At 37.7% G+C, this 18,769-nt stretch overlaps 1 protein-coding gene across 11 annotated transcripts in view; it reads right to left on the bottom strand.

The window, feature by feature from the left end:
• Nucleotides 1–18,769, bottom strand: part of LOC135223587 (protein sickie-like) — a 244,161-nt gene that overhangs the window by 133,442 nt on the left and 91,950 nt on the right. For 2 of the 11 annotated variants that reach the window (XM_064262232.1, XM_064262220.1), the window contains exon 1: nucleotides 1,725–2,175. The exons of the other annotated variants lie outside the window; for them this stretch is intronic. In XM_064262232.1, coding sequence (XP_064118302.1) covers nucleotides 1,725–1,857 — 133 coding nt within the window. In that variant the 5' untranslated portion in view covers nucleotides 1,858–2,175. Of the gene's footprint in view, nucleotides 1–1,724; nucleotides 2,176–18,769 lie in introns of those variants that run through there. 11 annotated transcript variants of the gene reach the window in all.

An 18,769-nucleotide genomic window follows, 5' to 3' on the forward strand; every position in this document is an offset into this window, starting at 1 on the left:
AAATCAATAAATTAAATATCCTGCAATAAAACGATTCTAAGGTAACCTAGTCAGTAGCAAAGAAATGTGGGAATCGAAGTCTTGGTTCTCCTGGACGACAACCACAGAACTCCTCACCAGAAGCAATAAAAAAGTGACACATTCACCTTTAATATGTCTTTACCAAAACGAAGACTGATGACGTTTCAAACATCAGTGATTTGTGAGCAAGCCACCAGCTATATAGTTCATAAGCAAACTTAAAAAGCTGCATCGACTGAAATCTGTTTCTAGTAGACACAGGGAATGTTATATTTCTGTGGCATTAACAGTAATTACCTTCATGTACATATATACGTATATACATACATATATAGATACATATATATGAGAGAGAGAGAGAGAGAGAGAGAGAGAGAGAAAAAAAAAAAAATACTGTTATTTGGTCAGAACAAACCCATCATGACATCGTAAAATTCTTTAATCTAGGTTCTTTATAATAAGATGTTTTAAATACCATTAAACAAACCAGATAACTTAACTAACATAATGGCGTGAAGACAAGACTCGGAACGGGACGCAAATACTCCATTCTCAAGTGAATTTGCTGACAACTGTAACAATCTTCGCAGACTACTTCCATAACGTTGAAGAAAATGTCACCCTTAAGTCACGAAGTGTTGAAATGACCCATCTATTGTGATTAGCAAAACCGCAATGCTATGGCGGTCACACATGACGGTCGACCGAAAAAATAAAAAATAGAAAACTTTCTGTAGGAAACCCAAGCAAGTTTTTCATTTAAATCCAGTCGCGTTTCTTCCGGCTTTGCGACCAAGAATAATGCCTTGTAGTAGACTGACTGACCGATGTGACTCTTCACAGCGGGAACATAGCTATTCATTTACAAGGTACCGTAGTATAACATGTAGAGCAGCATACTTTTTTCCCGCTACTTGGCCTTTTTTTTCTGAAACTCTTGAGACGAAAGCGTAGCATGTATGTCTAAGGGTAAAATGAATACAATTAGTTATCTATAAATAGTTACAACTAGAGGAAATCATGTAATTCCCAAGAGAGGAAAATGGAAAAAAAATAGTACCAAATGTCCTAAGCAAACCTGTCAGGATAGGTATAAGACAAAGAATGCCAAACAAGCACAAGGAAAAACTTAACATGCGACACTGAATTAAGAACTGCTGCAGAGGTTCAACCACATACAATAGCAGCCTATTATAAATTACCAATAACCACACCTAAAGGTGAGGTGAATTAGATTTATCCACACATCAATGAACACAATGAGGTCGAGAAAAACGCTGAAATACTTTAATACTAAATGTCCCATAAATTCACACAAACATACAGAAATCAAACAAGTAGGCTTCCAAGAGAAAGCTATTAAATGCAAACACATTTCACACACACACGCAGACACTAATATATATATATTGAAAGAGAGAGAGAGTGATCCATACTGAAAAAGGTATTAAATACAAACACATTTTACACACACACAAATATATATAATTTATATAATATATGTATATATATATATATATATATATATATATATATATATATATATATAAAATATTAAAAGAGAGAGAGAGATCCATACTGAGAAAGGTATTAAATGCAAACACATTTCTCTCTCTCTTCTCTCTCTCTCTCTCTCTCACACACACACACACACACTAGTACTAATATATATAATATATACTCCATCTTCGTGTACTGCTTACCTGCGTGCCAGCTCTTCCGCAACAAGGACGGAGGCTGAGTTTCGGGAACAACCCTCGGGGGCTGTAGCCCCACCCCAACACTCCGCCGATCACCTGGGGCATGGCCCAGAGTCTTCAACATGGGGATGGGCATAGTGGGTGAGTGTGGGCTCACGGGGTCGGGCGCAGCGTTGCCAAGCCACCGGAAATCTTTCCAATAGGCGGAGAGCAGGTGGGTGCTCGTCCACGCCCTCACCCTCACAACACAGCGCCGCCCGCAAATGGGGCCAACATCATAGTCTTTTTTTTTTCTCTTTTTTTGTTTGTTTGTTCTAAGTTCACTTTATTTTTTTAATGTTAGACCAATACTTAAACAAGAAACTTCAAGTTGGTCAACACATTTTTTTTATAGGCACTAACTAAACACTAAAAATGAAAACTAAATGTTTTTCATTTTTGTATTTTTTTATTCCTTCAATAGAGATAAAACATCTAATCAGCAAGGAATCTCAATAAATTACAACTTACCAAATAAGATAACGGGGTTCTGATGCTACAAGCATTTTACGATATAATACTCTATGGATTACTCTTATTTACTTTGAAATTCGACCAAGTTGAAATAGTACCAATGTGTGCAGAATTCGCATCGATGACTGGAAGTGGTAATACTATACAAACTAGATGAATGAATGAATAAACAAGCACGTAATAAATAGGAGAAATAAATGAGTAAAAAAAGAAGAAATAAATAAATATATAGATAAATGCATGTCCAAAAGCACTCGTAACATCAAGGCCAGGTATACAATAGGCCCGATATTTTGTAAGATGCGATCTAAAGTGAGCCTCTCAAGCCACTTCCCCTAAGTGCTCATTAAAATGGATGCAATAACCAGTACCGTATATCCTCTTCCATGGTACGTAAACATTACACTCAAAGTTACATGGATTTAAAAGGATGCAATTCAGTTAAGTAACACGTATAGCCAGAATAAACCGACTAAATTTCCTCAGTTCTTAGAAGAAAAAAGTATCTGGACAGCCTTACAATAAATAAATAAATGACTAAATAAATAAATAAATAACTAACAAATAAATTAATAAATAACACACACAGCTTGACACAGTCCCATAACGTAAAAAAATCACGAACGGATATCGTATCCTTGACTACCCACCCTCAACAACTTGGCTCTGTCATTATCTTGTAATGTCTTTTATCACTATAATGGGACAAAAGAACTTAACTGCCTATGTTGAAATATCTCGGTAAAGGTTTGTGTTTGTGTACCTCTGTAATTGAAGTAAAGCATGAGTTTTGCCGCGATTTAAAGGCATTCTTTATCATTCTTGGAAATAAAGTGACCAAGACCCCTCCGCCCTATTACAACTCCCGAAAAACACAAATTATTATGGACTGTATTAACACTTCATAGAGATAAAGCTACTTGTCATTTTGTTAGTCCTTTGTTAAATTCACAGTAATGTGAATTAACAGTTCAAAGCCTTGAAGGGTCAGTGATCGAAAGAGCTACAGAACTAAACCACAACGATGTGGCCAAAAGTTTTAAAAACTACAGTGCTAGGCATTTAATCTTCGCATATATTGTTCTACGCACTAAATCTTCGCACATTCAAAGTCAGCCTTGAAAAGAAACTGAAATAAATATCCTTAGTGTACAATAATAAAAAAAAAAATCCACTTATAATAGAGAGTCATTCATGAATCTGCGCATTTTGCTTTATACATCTAGCAATATCACCAACACTTGAACCATGCTCTAGAAATTATTCAATTATCATACATGGGAACGGCCCCCATGATCATGAAGTAAAAAAAAGGTGTCCATATACTAACATCATTAACTTACGGGAGGGACATAGTCTTAATAAATAGCTCGAGATCATATTTTCCTCTCTCAGCATGTGGTGGGAGGGGTGATGGCTCCTAATTGGGTAGCTCCAGCAAACAGGCCAAAACCGACGAAACCACCAACATAAAATAAAATGCGTTAGAGCCCTTGCGCGAAGCTACCTCCCAACACATGGTAAACGGGTGAGACGAAGCCACGGGTAGCAAAAAGAAATCGGCAACAGTTCCAGTCTTCTCTATTTAAGGCAAGAAAGGTGCTGCAGAATCACGCGATCGGATGAATAAGGTTAGGAAGGCAGGGACGCACGGGGGGAAAGGATGAGTAGTATGGATGCCTTATAACGCATCCATTTATTCATCCCAAATACGGCCACACGCTATTCTCGGCACTGCCTTCATGAGCAGACCTTCCGTATAAGTAACGAGTGCGGGATCTCTGAATCACGTTCAGCCTTCTCTCGAGTTCTACAGTTAATTATCGATTCAAAAGTTCATTTATTATATTCCTCGTGACATTTCCGTTAACATTCGCACTTTTTTTTTTCAATCAGTCCAAGCCTACGCCCGGCATCAAGTACAAGTCTCCGAAGTTCAACATTTCCAAAATAGGGAAACGCCGAACAGCTGTCCTGCAGAAATTCGTACCAAAGGCTGCACTAATCTCAATCAGAATGTAAGACATAAAAGACCTGTGCTAAAGAGGAGAGCCAATTGATCTGATCTACAGTTCATGTTTCTTAAGACACACTTGTGCTTTTCCCTGTTCCTTCTGGAGATCTAAAACATACTAAGCTCCTGCTTAACAATTTAGGAGCATAAACATTAGTCAAAAACAATAAAATAAAATAAACTAAAATTCAAAATCTTAATTACATTTACGACACTATTTCCAAAAACAAGATTCCGCTATCGCTTAGCATTATCTTTCCTTTTCTTTCAAGCGATCTCTTAACCAGATAATCTTCTTACATACATATGGTACATAACACTGAAGAGCAGGACAAAAACCATATCTCAGATTCGCATACTTCATTCGTACTCTACCAAATTCCAAGCATCCTAAAATGGCTTTAACAATTACAGTCTTTCTTGGATTGATAGATATCCTTGTTACCTCACCACGGGATACTGATCACTCTTGTATAAGAGAGATGAGTAAATTATTATTCTTCGACCTTGAGGCTCCCTTAAAATATCCCCAGTTTCATCTAATAAAAAAAAATTCACTGGATGGTGTTCTGCCACCGTCAATTTAAAACGTTCTGTTCTCTCAAAAATGACTACATCTATCATGCCCGCTAAATGTACGTGATGAAATATCCGCTCTTAAAATATTGACAACTACACAAATCACAGATGAAACGAAAAGAATGCTGTAATAACAATGATCAAACTGACCAGCATTAAACGCACAACACTTCAGATCTAACGAGTTAGCAAGCACAAATCACAAAAAAACGAAACTGGGCACAACGAACGAGTACCATGCCGCCGCCGTCGCCTGGAGGAAAGCCAAGGGCTTCCCTTCTCGAGTCGTAAATGCATATGAGAAGCCTAAGGCACCAACAACAACCGAAGAAGTGAGTTAACGCCCAAGAGGGCCTCCTCTCCCGAGAAATCCTTTGCGGGATGATGTGATTCACTCGCGACTCCAGAAAACCCTCAAGAGGATCCTCGACGTCACTTGCGAAATTATGAAGGATGTGGTTCATCTCAGGAAAGATGAAACAATACGTGGGAGACTTATGAATACAGAGTTCACATGTTATTCTAAATATAAATATAAAGGATACGAGAGAAAGTAGGATGAAGCCCAGCTCTCCTCTAACGTTTAGGAGATTTTTCCTCTCAGAGGGACTTTCTTTTTTCGTTGCCAGAATTTGGTGTATTGCTCATACACTTCGAAAAGGAAACAGAGAGTGTACTAAACGGGATAGAAAGACATAATGACTACTATAAAAGAATAATAAAAAAACATACAAAATTAAATCTAATCCAATCGCTATTTCCGTTGTGGAATAAATGTCGCCAAACTATGACTAAACATGCCCCAACAAAGAAGCTACTCTCCTCTCCAACGAGCTAAGTATATTGCGTGCCCGCTAACACACTTCCAGGAAGAGCTCGGTGACCAATACCGCTCTGACGCCACCCTACCTTGCTCATGACCGCAACTCCGCGGGCTACTCATATTTCGGCTACTTCCTACGCCGCAGTTTATGTCACTCCACTTTTATTACAGGTATGAAACTCAAACATGATAATAAATAGTAATATTGGCATAGAAAGCATAAAATAATCAGAGCTCCAACAACGAGTATCAATCGACCAAAGAAACAAACATACCTCTTGTCAACTAGGAAAAGTCACGCAAAGAATTCTTAGTATTCAAATAAAAAAAAAAAATCTCGTTTGGCAACTAGAACGCTCATTTCTCACTGGGACTTTGTGTACAATTTCCGTTAGCGATATCACGTGTTGAGGCTAAATTAAACCTATTAAAATATCTCCAATCTTAACGTAAAGGTTATTGCGAATGGAATGAAGAATATAATAACACAGATTAATCTATTGCTGCCTAATATGAATAATATCGTCAAAATATCCATGAAAAAAATGCGGTAGTGATATCCTTTAAAAAAAAGATGAAGAAAAAAACTCACAAAAAAGGGCACACAATTACACATGACCTTCATGCTAGATCATGAGCAAATCAAAGGGTCTTGATGAAGAGTCAAAAGGCACATCCTGCAAAATAGCTTTAGCTCGCTTCACAATAAAAAAGAAAAAAAAAAGGAAATAAAAAAAGGTGACAAAGCTTTTCATGGGAGGGGTCGATTTACTTTTTTCTACATTCCAAAAATACCCGTAATCAAGGTACATATAGTTAACAGATAATTTTGGAGCCACCGGTTCCGTAATCCTTTTAACAATAGCAGTGAAGCAGTGGGTTTCCTAAAAAAAAAAATATATATATATATATATATATATATAATATATATATATATATATATATATATATATAAAGAGGAATCCACATCGAAATATAATCAAGCAAATACGTATATGATAAAACATTACAATCTAGTCTTAGTAATTCTTCCTTAACCATGTACGTATACGAACAATCTGACAAGGACAGTTAATACGGGCAAATTATGAATGCTACGTAGCGCAAAATATTTGCTGCCCTACTCACTATGAGATTAAATCCATAAACACTGAATTATATGATAGGATCATATTAAATTTCACACTTCCTTCTTGTATATGTTGTAGAAATCAAGACATCACTGAAAAACACCTCTAAATTTAGTCATTATTGTATTGCAATATTACCAAAGCTTCAATAAACAATCTTCACATCTAAGCAATGAAATACACGAAGTTTAGTCACCTCATATTACGGTAATAGTTTACAGAAGCTTTAAAAAAAAACAATGAAAGGTGCTTCCTTTCAAAAGAATATTTCACACACAACAGTGGCCCCCCTTTTGGGGAGCGGGAAACCTGCTGGTTGTGCAAGGGGGGGGGGGGGGGGGGAGAGAGATATACTGCGGGATAACCTTGGAAATGCATGATATGCGATCATTCTGAATAGCAATAACTGACATTATATAGGAGACAAAGACCAGATATTGATGTATACCGCCTGGCTCAAAACGTCCAACCCCTAATACAGAAACCAAACCAATCCTCCGAAAATAAAAGTCATGTCCGCTGCGCAGCCAAGTATACCTATCAGCTTCACTTGAAGCTGCTGACACAAAAATATGTTTCCTCATGAAACGTCACACTCATCGTCATTTTTAACTTCTCCAAAAATGTTCGAAATACAACACTTAAAAAAATGAAAACAATGCGACCAAGCAAATAATCTACAACTCGGAACTAGAAACTGGAGCTCAAAAAGCACGTGCCACCATTGGAAAAATAACCCCCATACTCCGACAGTTTGTGTGCCGTTTCGAACCAGTAATCAGATCGATATCAATAATAATAGCGTAGACCAAACTTAAATACCGGCTTTCCTGAGATCAATACTCTATTATACTGTCAATAGTGGGGACAACTTTGCAACTATCATCAGCACCGAAGAGACGGATGTAGGGCTTGAGGACCTAAAAGGTGAGTATCAGGGAGAGAAAACAGACAAATCGACGGGCCAGAGTAACCGAGATTAACTCAAACAGCTCCATTAGATGAGATCTGCGATAACCGAAAGGGGCTGAAGGGGGCGGTAATAATCTGACAAGATTAACTGAAGAGGATCAATAGGAGGAAATAAAGAGTGGAATCCCAGAGTGAAAAACTGAATAGGCATATAAAAGATTCAAGACACTTGAAAACAATCAAACAAAGCCGCAGACCTTTAGAGAATAGTGCTTGAATGACAAAACATGATAAGAAACCATGGGAAGAGATAGCGCAGGATGAAATGAGAAGACAAAAGGTAGCTGGCGAGATGGCACTGATAACAGGGTCACTGGGGAAAATATATAAGCCAGGAAGAAGAACAAGCAAGCAGGGCGGGAGGGCAGTGAACACGAAAGAGATCAAAATATGTAATATTTCTATATTCATCAAAAAATATCTAAATGATTTTCAATAACATATCATCATGGATTAAGAGGAGTTATTAAAAAACCTTTCAGCTAAGATACCATACTGACACGCGCTTCGAGCTACAACTGGTAGCCTTTGTATAAGAACGAAATATTTCTCATTCCGAGAAAATGAAGGAACCACTCAACAGAAACGTCGTAATTACTGGGTAGACATCCTTTGGCCTCTACTTCCCAGGCGTTACCCCTTTACTCAAGTCCGGGTGACTCTTCGTTTGTCGAAGTAACACTGACGATAAAAAGTTGCAAAAGAAACGCTGGCAGTGATGTCAACTTTTTAAATTGCAAAACTTATCTAAAAAGCTAACCATCGGCCCCAATCATGTGTACACAAAAACATATATCATACATTATTATATACACACACACGCACGCATATATATATATATATATATATATATATATATATATATATATATATATATATATATATAAGCTCTGATTAAGGATTGTTATAACTATCATTCCTTAACACGCAAATCCACAGCACACGAAACATCATTGCGTCAGCAATCCTAATTGTATGAAGACAAAGAGCTTAATCATAATTGGGAACCAAAAGGTCTTTCAAACGTGAGTACTCAGCCAATCCCAAGGATAAGAATTTGACCTTGAAGTGAATTTACAACCAATGAGGCTTGACACCGTACGTCTGTGTACATAGGTCTCTCACATTACGTACATGAATGTACAAGCACATCTATGATGAAAGTTTTGAAAAGAGAAATGTTTTGGTATCTTAATTTTCTCATCTAAACACCAGACTATGCAAAACCCCATTATTTCACAAGAAATCTTGAACAAGAAGGTGTGTTGCAAAATAATCAAAATTTTACCGAAGTAGGAAGAAACTGCAAATTTACGTGAATATTAGCGCTATTTTTGATGGATCACGTACAAGAGTGCGTAAGATAGACATTCTTTGGCTTAAAAGGGCCAAAAAACAAAATCACGAAACAAAAACCTCACATAACTACAAACATATGGTTCTAGAACACATGCCAACCCAGGTGTTAATATCTCGTTCACTAGCTACATGGAAGAGTTATTCTCAAGTTCGGAAGTTACAACAAAAAGCATAAAGTTGACACTGTAAATATATTAGTCACGCGCTGAATGAAACTGCCATAAAAAAGTTGCCATTACACCAACCACATCAGGGCAGGCAACGTTTATCGTAAAAGTTTTTTCTCTCTCTTTCTATTTTTTAAGAATATGAAAACGGTTGGAGCAAGAAAATCTGCCCAACTATTGGTCAATGGACAACGTCGCTGAATGCGTCACTTGACGCAAACTGAAAAATAAGCCTCATTTCTCAACTCAGTGAGTCATGCGCTGACTCATCTACCACAGCTCTATAACTATCCTGACTTTAACAGAGTAAGGACACAATACGAAACAATGCACGATATTCATCTAGACTTTCAGAAAGTGTGGCAGCAACACCTGACTCATTCAAGAACTCTGGTGGTTTAAAGTCCTGAATTCGCCATGTATTAGTTTCTTTTCACTTAACATTAGTAAAAATACACAGCACAGTTTATTTACACATTCCAACTTCTTTCTCTACTCTTAATAACACCAAACAGAAGTTCTACAGCACAGAGTTTTTAAAAAGGGAGCAACATGAACTCATTTCCTGTGATAATGTCAAGTTTCAACACACACTAAAAGCATCACTAGAGAATCGTCGTCACTAGATAAATCATGGTCAGTCAGACCCCGTAACAGCAATGAAACAATAACAACTGCACAATTTCCACAGGTGAGACTGTCCCCTTACGTAGGGCCCCATACAACGCGCTCCGAACACCAACACGCTCAGGTGTGGACTGACGGAAGAAGAGCGACCGTTCTCGCACTCGCAGTCGACCTCCTCCTGATCGCAAACGTTTGTACTCAACCATTTCGGGAGGAGGAAAACCTGGGTGGGGGGATGATGGGTGGGGGATGATGGCTGGGGGGAGGGAGGCGGGGGAGGAGGTGGGGGAGGAGGTGAAAGAAGCTGGGGGAAGGGCTGCAGTTGGCGCTGAGAAAGAAAACAAATGAACAGCTTTGAAACATACAAATCGATGTTACATTTACCAAACAAAAACATAATGAGAATTCGAAAAGGATACCAGGAATGAAAGAGGTGAAAAAGTTGATCGGTTAGGATTACCCAGAGGGCAGGGTTTGGAGGCCACACGAGGGAGAGAGTCAGGTAGGATCCATGACAAGACCTCGACTCTCCACCTGCTAAACCCAAAGGGCAACATGGCATATATCAAGTATTATTGTAATTTATGACATTTTCTCCACTTATAAAATACATTAAACAGGCCATTGCCAGATAATCAACAATTTCAATCAATTACAGTCATTAAAAACTGTAAACTCAAGAATAAGAAATCTGGGAACCGGTATACAAGCAATCATTAGATTGGTGCACTTTATATATATTATATATATACTATATATATATATATATATATATATATATATATACATATATATATATATATATAGATATAATATATACATTGATATATAATATATATATATATATATTATAAACGAAAACAAGGGATATGGATCCATATCCTAGAGAGAGAGAGAGAGAGAGATGAGGATAGACTTTGAGATGAGAGAGAGAGAGAGAGAGAGAGAGAGATTTAACCATGTTAACGATGTCAAGTGTCTTTCAATCGGAGACTAAGTGACCAGATCTCAAGACGTTATTCTACATCTGGCATTTTATCATCTCTTGTTATCCGGACTTGGGAAAACAGTTACCATTGCTCATGACTTTGTTAACCCAATTTACGTCAAATCTAATAGCCATCAGTACATGACAGACGTGTGCTTCATGCACGTCTAATATAATGCTCAACTATTCGAGATCCTATTTCTTCATGACAGGGTAGGCACTTCAATGCACTTGAAGTGCTTTACAATCATCATAAATACGTCTGAGTGTTCGACATTCGATTTCAACTGATAACTGAGGAGTTATCTTGAATATTTGTATGCGACTCAATTGAAGCAACATCGTCGACAGAAAGACGTAAGGCTGACCATGGCTTGGAACACTTTAGGACATAACCACAACACCGGATGTATATCACACACGCTCAGAGAGAGAGAGAGAGAGAGAGAGAGAGAGAGAGAGAGAGAGAGAGAGAGAAAATTTTCCCAGCATTACAGGTATAAACTCGCAGACACTTGCGTGTGGGAAAGAAGGAATGAGTTGTTCTAGACAAGTTTTTAAATTAAGTTCCAGCCATAAAACGAAATTCCCCGTCAAGAACAATTAATACCACAGAGGACAGCCACAAGGGGCAACGCCCATTTGAAAGAATTCGAGCCTTAATTGACGATAAAAATAACAATTACGCGACGCTGGATCAACGAAGGAGATTATAAGAGAGGGAGCTATGGAGGAAGATGGTCCGATTCCCTTAACCGAAAGGCCAGGTAATTAAGGGAAGTCCAGGTAAGGGTACACACAGGATAAGATGCAGGTATAGGCCAAGCGGTCACACAGGTTTGACGAGTTGCTCCCCTCGGGATACAATTATCTCATTAGAGAGGATGTGATTTGTTACGAAGCACTCAACTCACAATTAGATGCGGATAAACTTTATTCTTAACTGTAATCGTTTTGGCACCTGATAAGGATGGTCAGCGTTGTAAATCTAAAAGTTATCATTCATTTCCATTCTTGCTACCTGGAAAAAGGTACTTCAGCAAACAGGGTGATTAGCTCTCTCTCTCTCTCATTTTTTCCCACGAAAGAGAATCTCTGCTTTTCATCATTGATGCAAGATAAAAAAATATATATATTTTAAACCAACCTATGGTTTCCAATTCACTTCTAATAGCAATTTACAGTTCCACTTTTTTAAAGGTACGGAATTCCATGAAGAAAATCACTAACTCACATTTCTGAAAGTGGCTCATTTCATCAAAAAAGACAATTTAGGATATTTAATCAAGGTTTGACCTGCTTTAGTGTAGAAATAATTCCTCTAATCTCGAGCTGAGTCTATTATGCTTTGCTCACGCACGCTCACAGTCACCACCAAATGCCGGAAACAACCTATCATGCAGATGGATGCCATTAATCGCATGAATATCTGTTATCAGGAGTAAGTGCCTTTCATTGTGGATGATGAACAAACGGAGTTCATTCTTCAGAGAATTTTCAAACATCACTAAAGTGAGCAAACCAAATTCAATTACCTATTTGTTAATTGTAATGTCCGTATACACGGAGAGTTCATGGAAAGTTGATTAGTGTCCCCATAATCTACGTCCACGAAGGAGAAGCCGGCCCAGTAGACTGAGAGAATGAGGGCAATCACCTGGAAAATTTGTTTCCCTTGTAAAAATCTATACCAAGCTTGTGATGCATTTCCTGTCAACCGCTGGAATGTAAGTCGCAAAACCTTCTTACTGTAATTCCACGCCAAGAATGACTCATTTCTAATTTCTTTGTTGGGTGGATTGAGAAAATCAATCCTATTGGGACTCTTGGGTTTGCAAGAGCCAACTTTTCCCTTTACGGTTGCAGCTTAGCAGCAATAATACTAAAAATAATAATATTATACCACATGTATCCACAATGGTAGCTGCCATTCAAGGAATTTGTAGGAGAATTTACACGGAGATTGAAGATGCAAAGACTATTCCCAATACAGTATATATATATATATATATATATATATATATATATATATATATATATATATATATATATATGTGTGTGTGTGTGTGTGTGTGTGTGTGTGTGTGTGTGAGTTCGCGGAATATTCTAGCTTTCTTATAAACCACAAATATAAAAGTAAAAAATATAAAAGCCGGTTTTCCTTGTGAATCCTGTCCTTGGGGTGGGAGAGAGATGGGGGGTAAAACCTCTTATTCAATGTGACCAAGAATACTCAATCTGCGAATGATTTCTCAGTAGCAGTCTTTGAGAAGCAGCAAGTGGTGTATGTAGCAGTTATATCATTAACTCTTCATCACGAGGTAGTGACTATTACGCAATAGCTCACTGTTCTAGTGGACTTCATGATCTCTGTGCTCTGGGATTTTTAACTACATCATGCACATTACAACAGTATTAAAACTGCCATTTTCACGGGAGTAGATGATCATTTATTCAGAGGTCCGTTCCCGGTGAGTTAATGATGAAATCTCGCCTTCCCATCGTTGCGTAATTATAATCTGTCCTTTACCCGCTGATACCTGAAGCTTTTCTGAGTGTTTAGTGGGCAACCATCTCTCCCGCTTTAGGAGCTTTCTCAATATAGTACTTTAGTTGAAGTAAAATCCACAATAATATGCAATGTCTAAAAATTATATTTAATAAGCTTTCGCTAGCCACTGATAGCTTTATAAAACTGAAACCAAAGGCACCGCGGTGTTTATTTTTTTCCACGAAAACTTGTCTTAGTAGTAGTAGTAGTAACAGAATCAGCAACTATCCTTTTTAGTCAAATATGGATATTAAAATAAACTTCACAATGGAAATCTAAGAAAAAAGGAAAATGTTGACTCTAGTACTCTGTGGATACTGTTTGTTTTTAAAGGGGTTTCTTCACGATAATAATTTCTAAGTTTAGTGTGGCCCGTATACTTCTCGACTCCTTTCGCTTTGGAAAAGTCATGATTGAATTGTTAATACCAAATTAGGTATCTTTCAATTAAAGTAATCACTACTTTCTAAACGTACTCTCAACATTGGTGGTAATGTTTAGAATACCATGGTTGTTGCTTCCAAAGCTATGTAAAAAGGCAATACCTCACCAGAAAAAAAATTATTCAATCTGTGCAGGGCACAGCTATCCTTCCGCGCATCAAGTAGAGAATTTGAAGTTTTTAACAGAGTACTTTTGCTAACTTGCAGTTGCCACATTCTCATTTTCACGTGCCACTAATAAAAAATACATAATTGAGAATTGCTGTCTACATCGAATGCAGTTCTGGGGCGGATTAGTGAGTACTTTGAAGAATGGTTCCTGAGAGTTAAGAACAGAGTCGGAGCTGAAACCAATAGCAAAAGTTTGTGAATTCAAGAGGAAGTGATTGTAAGGACGCAAGAAAAAAAAAAAAGAATTATTGTTCTACTATTCGAGGGTAAAGGTGACCGTAATAATTATATGGACAAAGCATTACTCAGAATACCATGGCAGGTTATGATAGGATTCATATCAAGAAATTAAAACACAACACAGAAACACCAAAATAGGGGATGGACAGAGGGGCTTCGGACACGGAGTGAGGGTGCTTGTTATCAAAATTGTCAGAAATCTGAAAATGAAGTGAAACTTAATGTGGCAAACACACTGACCACTGGTGAACTTTCTAGTAGGTGTATGAGAGCCTGGTGTGGAATTTTTATGCGTATAGGGGGTCATTCACGACTAAGCAACTCATGTGTGAATGTGGCAGTGACCGTTATGTTATTCTTTGGAGTAAACCGTTAAGGGAAGAGCGTAGCACGCATACGCATATATATGTACACAAACGCGCGCGCGCGTACACACACACACACACACACACACACACACACACACACACACACATATATTATATATATATATATATATATATATATATATATATATATATATATATATATATATATATATATATATATATGTCAAACGGTTCTATGCCTTTCTTTAAACTACATTAAGTTCAACCATTCATGTCACTCGGGTACACTAAAAATGAAATTACATGGATATAAACACGTGAAATCGCTAACTTACACGCATATCTTCTTTCCCCACTAAATCTGCTACTCTCGAAGAAAAAAAAGACTGAAAAAAAACCCGATGGCTTCTTGGTTCCCTTCCTTTTTCGTAGCATCCCAACAAAGGAAATGAGGAAAATTCAGGAAGCAGTTAAATACAGTGCTGAAGAAACAGGGGAGACAGGGAAGTGCGTGGGAAGGGTCCTCTTCCCCTACCCCTCCAGTCTTCGCTAGAAATAAAAAAAAAAACTTCCATTCCTCCTCCCATCGCTCTCCAACCCACCCCAGCCCCCAATCAACCCGCTTCCGGTTGCGATTATCAACCTCCCACCCTGCCCCCCTCACTACCCCAATTTCACAATTTTTCTTCTCGCCTCATTTTTCATCCTACTCGCCATTGTTTAGCCAAATCAAGATTATCACGGATAAAAATTACCATTACCTACTTAACCAAGGCATGACCAATACTAAGCACACAAAAAATACACACACCAAGGCGCCGGAAGGTGTACTATGTACGTAAACAAAAATGTTGCATTTTGGGTGCAAAAAAACTTCTCGTCAAAACAGGTTAATATTCCCAGCATTTGAGTTCGGTTTTTGATCGCATATTTCTTGCTCTCACGTCCAGATGTTGCTCACGGCTCAGCCAACCTTCACAGGATGCGGCTGCTGCCAAAACTGTGCGGTCACCACTTCCGAAAAAAATTAAGGATGTAGACCTTTACCTAACCATGTCACATATCTCGAGTGGCAGCTATATGGCAATCTTGGGGGGTGACAAACGTAACTGGGCTCTAATTTTACAACATATTTATACGCGCATTATAAAGGCAAACACGAACTTTTTTCTATACAAGGTTTAATTTATTGGTCATGGAATTTTTTTTTATAATACTAATACAGCCTGTCAATTCACTCCTATTTATATTCCTTTGAATATGCTATCGCTATAATTTGCATAATTTTCGCCAATCTCCATGAGTCAGTTTAAGGAAACGTACACCAGAAAAACTTGAAAGGGGCTTCCGGAACGACTCTTTGCAGTTGCCAGCATGTAATTTCAATATTAAATCTTCCTTTGCCCCTTTGTAAAAATAATTCTTATTAACGGCAGCAAAGCTAATATCATCAAGTATAATCAACAGATATTGTGCAATAATTTATGAATGCATTTCCTTCGACGAGGGTTTCACTTTTTAATAATTGGCAATAATACTGATATCTTAGCAAACCCTCAATAAGAAATAACTCAAAACTGCTGGGGAATTTTTTGTCAACAACCTTTTCTAAATTGTAACCTTTTTTCCCCCTCAATTTGATTTTGCTGAGAGCATATCCAGCTGGAAGTACTTAATAATAAGATACGCTTTATAGCAGGGGTTCTTAACTGGAGGTATCCAATCACAAGATGGGGGTATGGGATTTGAACTCTGCATATTTATATATATATTTGATTTTAATGCGTCAATGTATACACGGGTACATTTTGTAAATAAATAACTGTATAAAACTATAAATGCTTTTGATTTTCTTGTATGTTCTTTTCCTAGCTATTCATACTTAATTTATTAAACTAAATATATAAAGTTATATTGTTCACAAACAGGACTTAGGCAAAGGGGGTATGGAACTCTATCGGGCAATTGGGGCTGGAGTCATCAAAAGGTGAAGAACCCCTGCTTTATAGGGTTAAAGTCTGTAAATACGAATGTTTTGTACTAAATTAATTGCACAAGAAAAGGAACATTATTTAATAATTATATACATAGACTACACACCATAAAACGGACGGAGACTTTGATTTATAAGGCAAAGTTACAGGAGGGAAAATCACCTCATTATGTACATTCCCTCCCACAATGTTAAATATACAGGCCGAGAAGAAAATATTTCTAGGTAGGGTAGGTTTGCATTCTTCATGACAAATAAAAGATCTAGTTAAAGAATAATCTCTTACATTAACCTTTGGTTTCGTTAATTTAAAAAATGAAGCCCAGAGACATCTCACAAGCGCTGAACGTCTATGTCTGCACCTCTTGCATAAAATGGATTTGAAAAACTACAAATAAATCCCGTAATCGCGTTTCAAGGGAGCTAGAAATCTTTGTTCAACTCTTTGCACAAGAGATAACAATAAGAAGGTAATAAAACCCGGCGTCATTTCCTATACCAGCTGAATAAAGAAAGGAGATGATGAGCAGTCCCCTCTGGCTAATAACAGTAGCTGGGAGATGACAAGAAATGGGAAGGAGAAATGCGACGATTATCGCAGCTAACTACCATAGATAATAACCCTCAGGATGCCAAGTGCGAAGTCAAAGTCTCCTTTCACTCTCTCACACTAAACGAATGCTGTGCGTTCTTCAACAGGGTGTTGATATCAGTTTTCTTTTCAGGTTATAAACGAAGTATTCCTCGGCATCATTTGACAAGTGTTCAATCGTTTACACAGATGACGCAGCTCCAAGCCCAAAATCTCTTGTTTGTTGATTCCCTTTCCGCAACTCTCTCCTCTGATCCATTGCAACGTCACGAGATTGCGTGAGAGGTCCCGTTATCAAGCGAAACAAAACCAGCATTTTTCTCTTCTCTGACAGTGCATTGTTAACCTTCAATATAGATCAAGAACACATAATTCGCGACAATCTAATTCAATTACCTATTTAAACCACTAGAACAGAAAGAGAAGTCAATTGCATTCATTTTTAGGTTCTTAAAGCATTGCGGCAACTGAATGACGTCAAAGGGTTAAATATTCCCATTCACTCCTGTTAAAAAGTGTCTCACAAATATACTACTTAATTAGTTCCTGGTTTTGAGACTTACATCATTGTATTGCTAATAACAAGAGACGACGCAATTGTTTCCTTTTCTATAAGACATGTGATGAGAATTTTCATTAAATGTAAATAGGACATGTACGGTACGATATACAAATTCTGGTCGAAAGTATTATGGAGAGAGTGTCCTATCCGAGGCAACTTCATTGTAACTATTTACGTTCCATCACATAAAAACATGTCCCGAATTACACATTCGACGTAGGAAACCTAGAAGCAACAAGTAAAGGGTTTAGTTCACAATTAAACATCCACAGCTACTGGGATTCTCCAACTGCAGCATATAAATACAAGGTCTACAATTTGCATCTATTTGCAGACGCGTTGCAGTTAAGCGGAACAAGTTTCTTTATATCATGTAGAGCTGAAATTCATTCACTTTATTAAAAGGACACACTAAAAAAAAAATAATAATAACTACATAGCAAAAGCATTTCATATCCATTTATCTATTTTTTTGTTTACTAACTACAGTCTACGGATAATGAGCTCCACATTAAGACTTGGCGACTCACAGTTTGGGGCAGTCTCTCCTGTCATTGTCCCCGTACAATAATGCTGCATTATAGTACCTTGGTCCGAGATTCGAGGCAGTAAGTAGTGTTCCTTGAATTGGGGCTTGCCATCTTGACCATCTCCTATATTACCCTCATTTTCATCGGTAGTCATAAGCATTAGCAAGCACGCACGCTGCCTTATTTCTCGTTCCGTGGAGCATCGCGACAAAAATTCTTAACGCAGATGTTTAGTTTCACCTTTTCATTCTAAAGTAGAGATTTATGATTATTCTGGGATACATCCTGTTCAAGTAAAAGAAGGTAGATCTGATCCAAGGACGGCGGACGCGCTTTCTATCAAGCCATGTAAAAATGTAGTGCAAGAAGAGCGCATCTGTTGAGTTGCACGACAAACGGAAATTCTTTTAACTTAGCGAACGAAAATTTCGTCCTCGGAAATAGGTAGATGGATAGATTATGAAA

Source organism: Macrobrachium nipponense, chromosome 20, assembly GCF_015104395.2.
Source record: "Macrobrachium nipponense isolate FS-2020 chromosome 20, ASM1510439v2, whole genome shotgun sequence".
Classification (NCBI taxonomy): Eukaryota; Metazoa; Arthropoda; class Malacostraca; order Decapoda; family Palaemonidae; genus Macrobrachium; species Macrobrachium nipponense.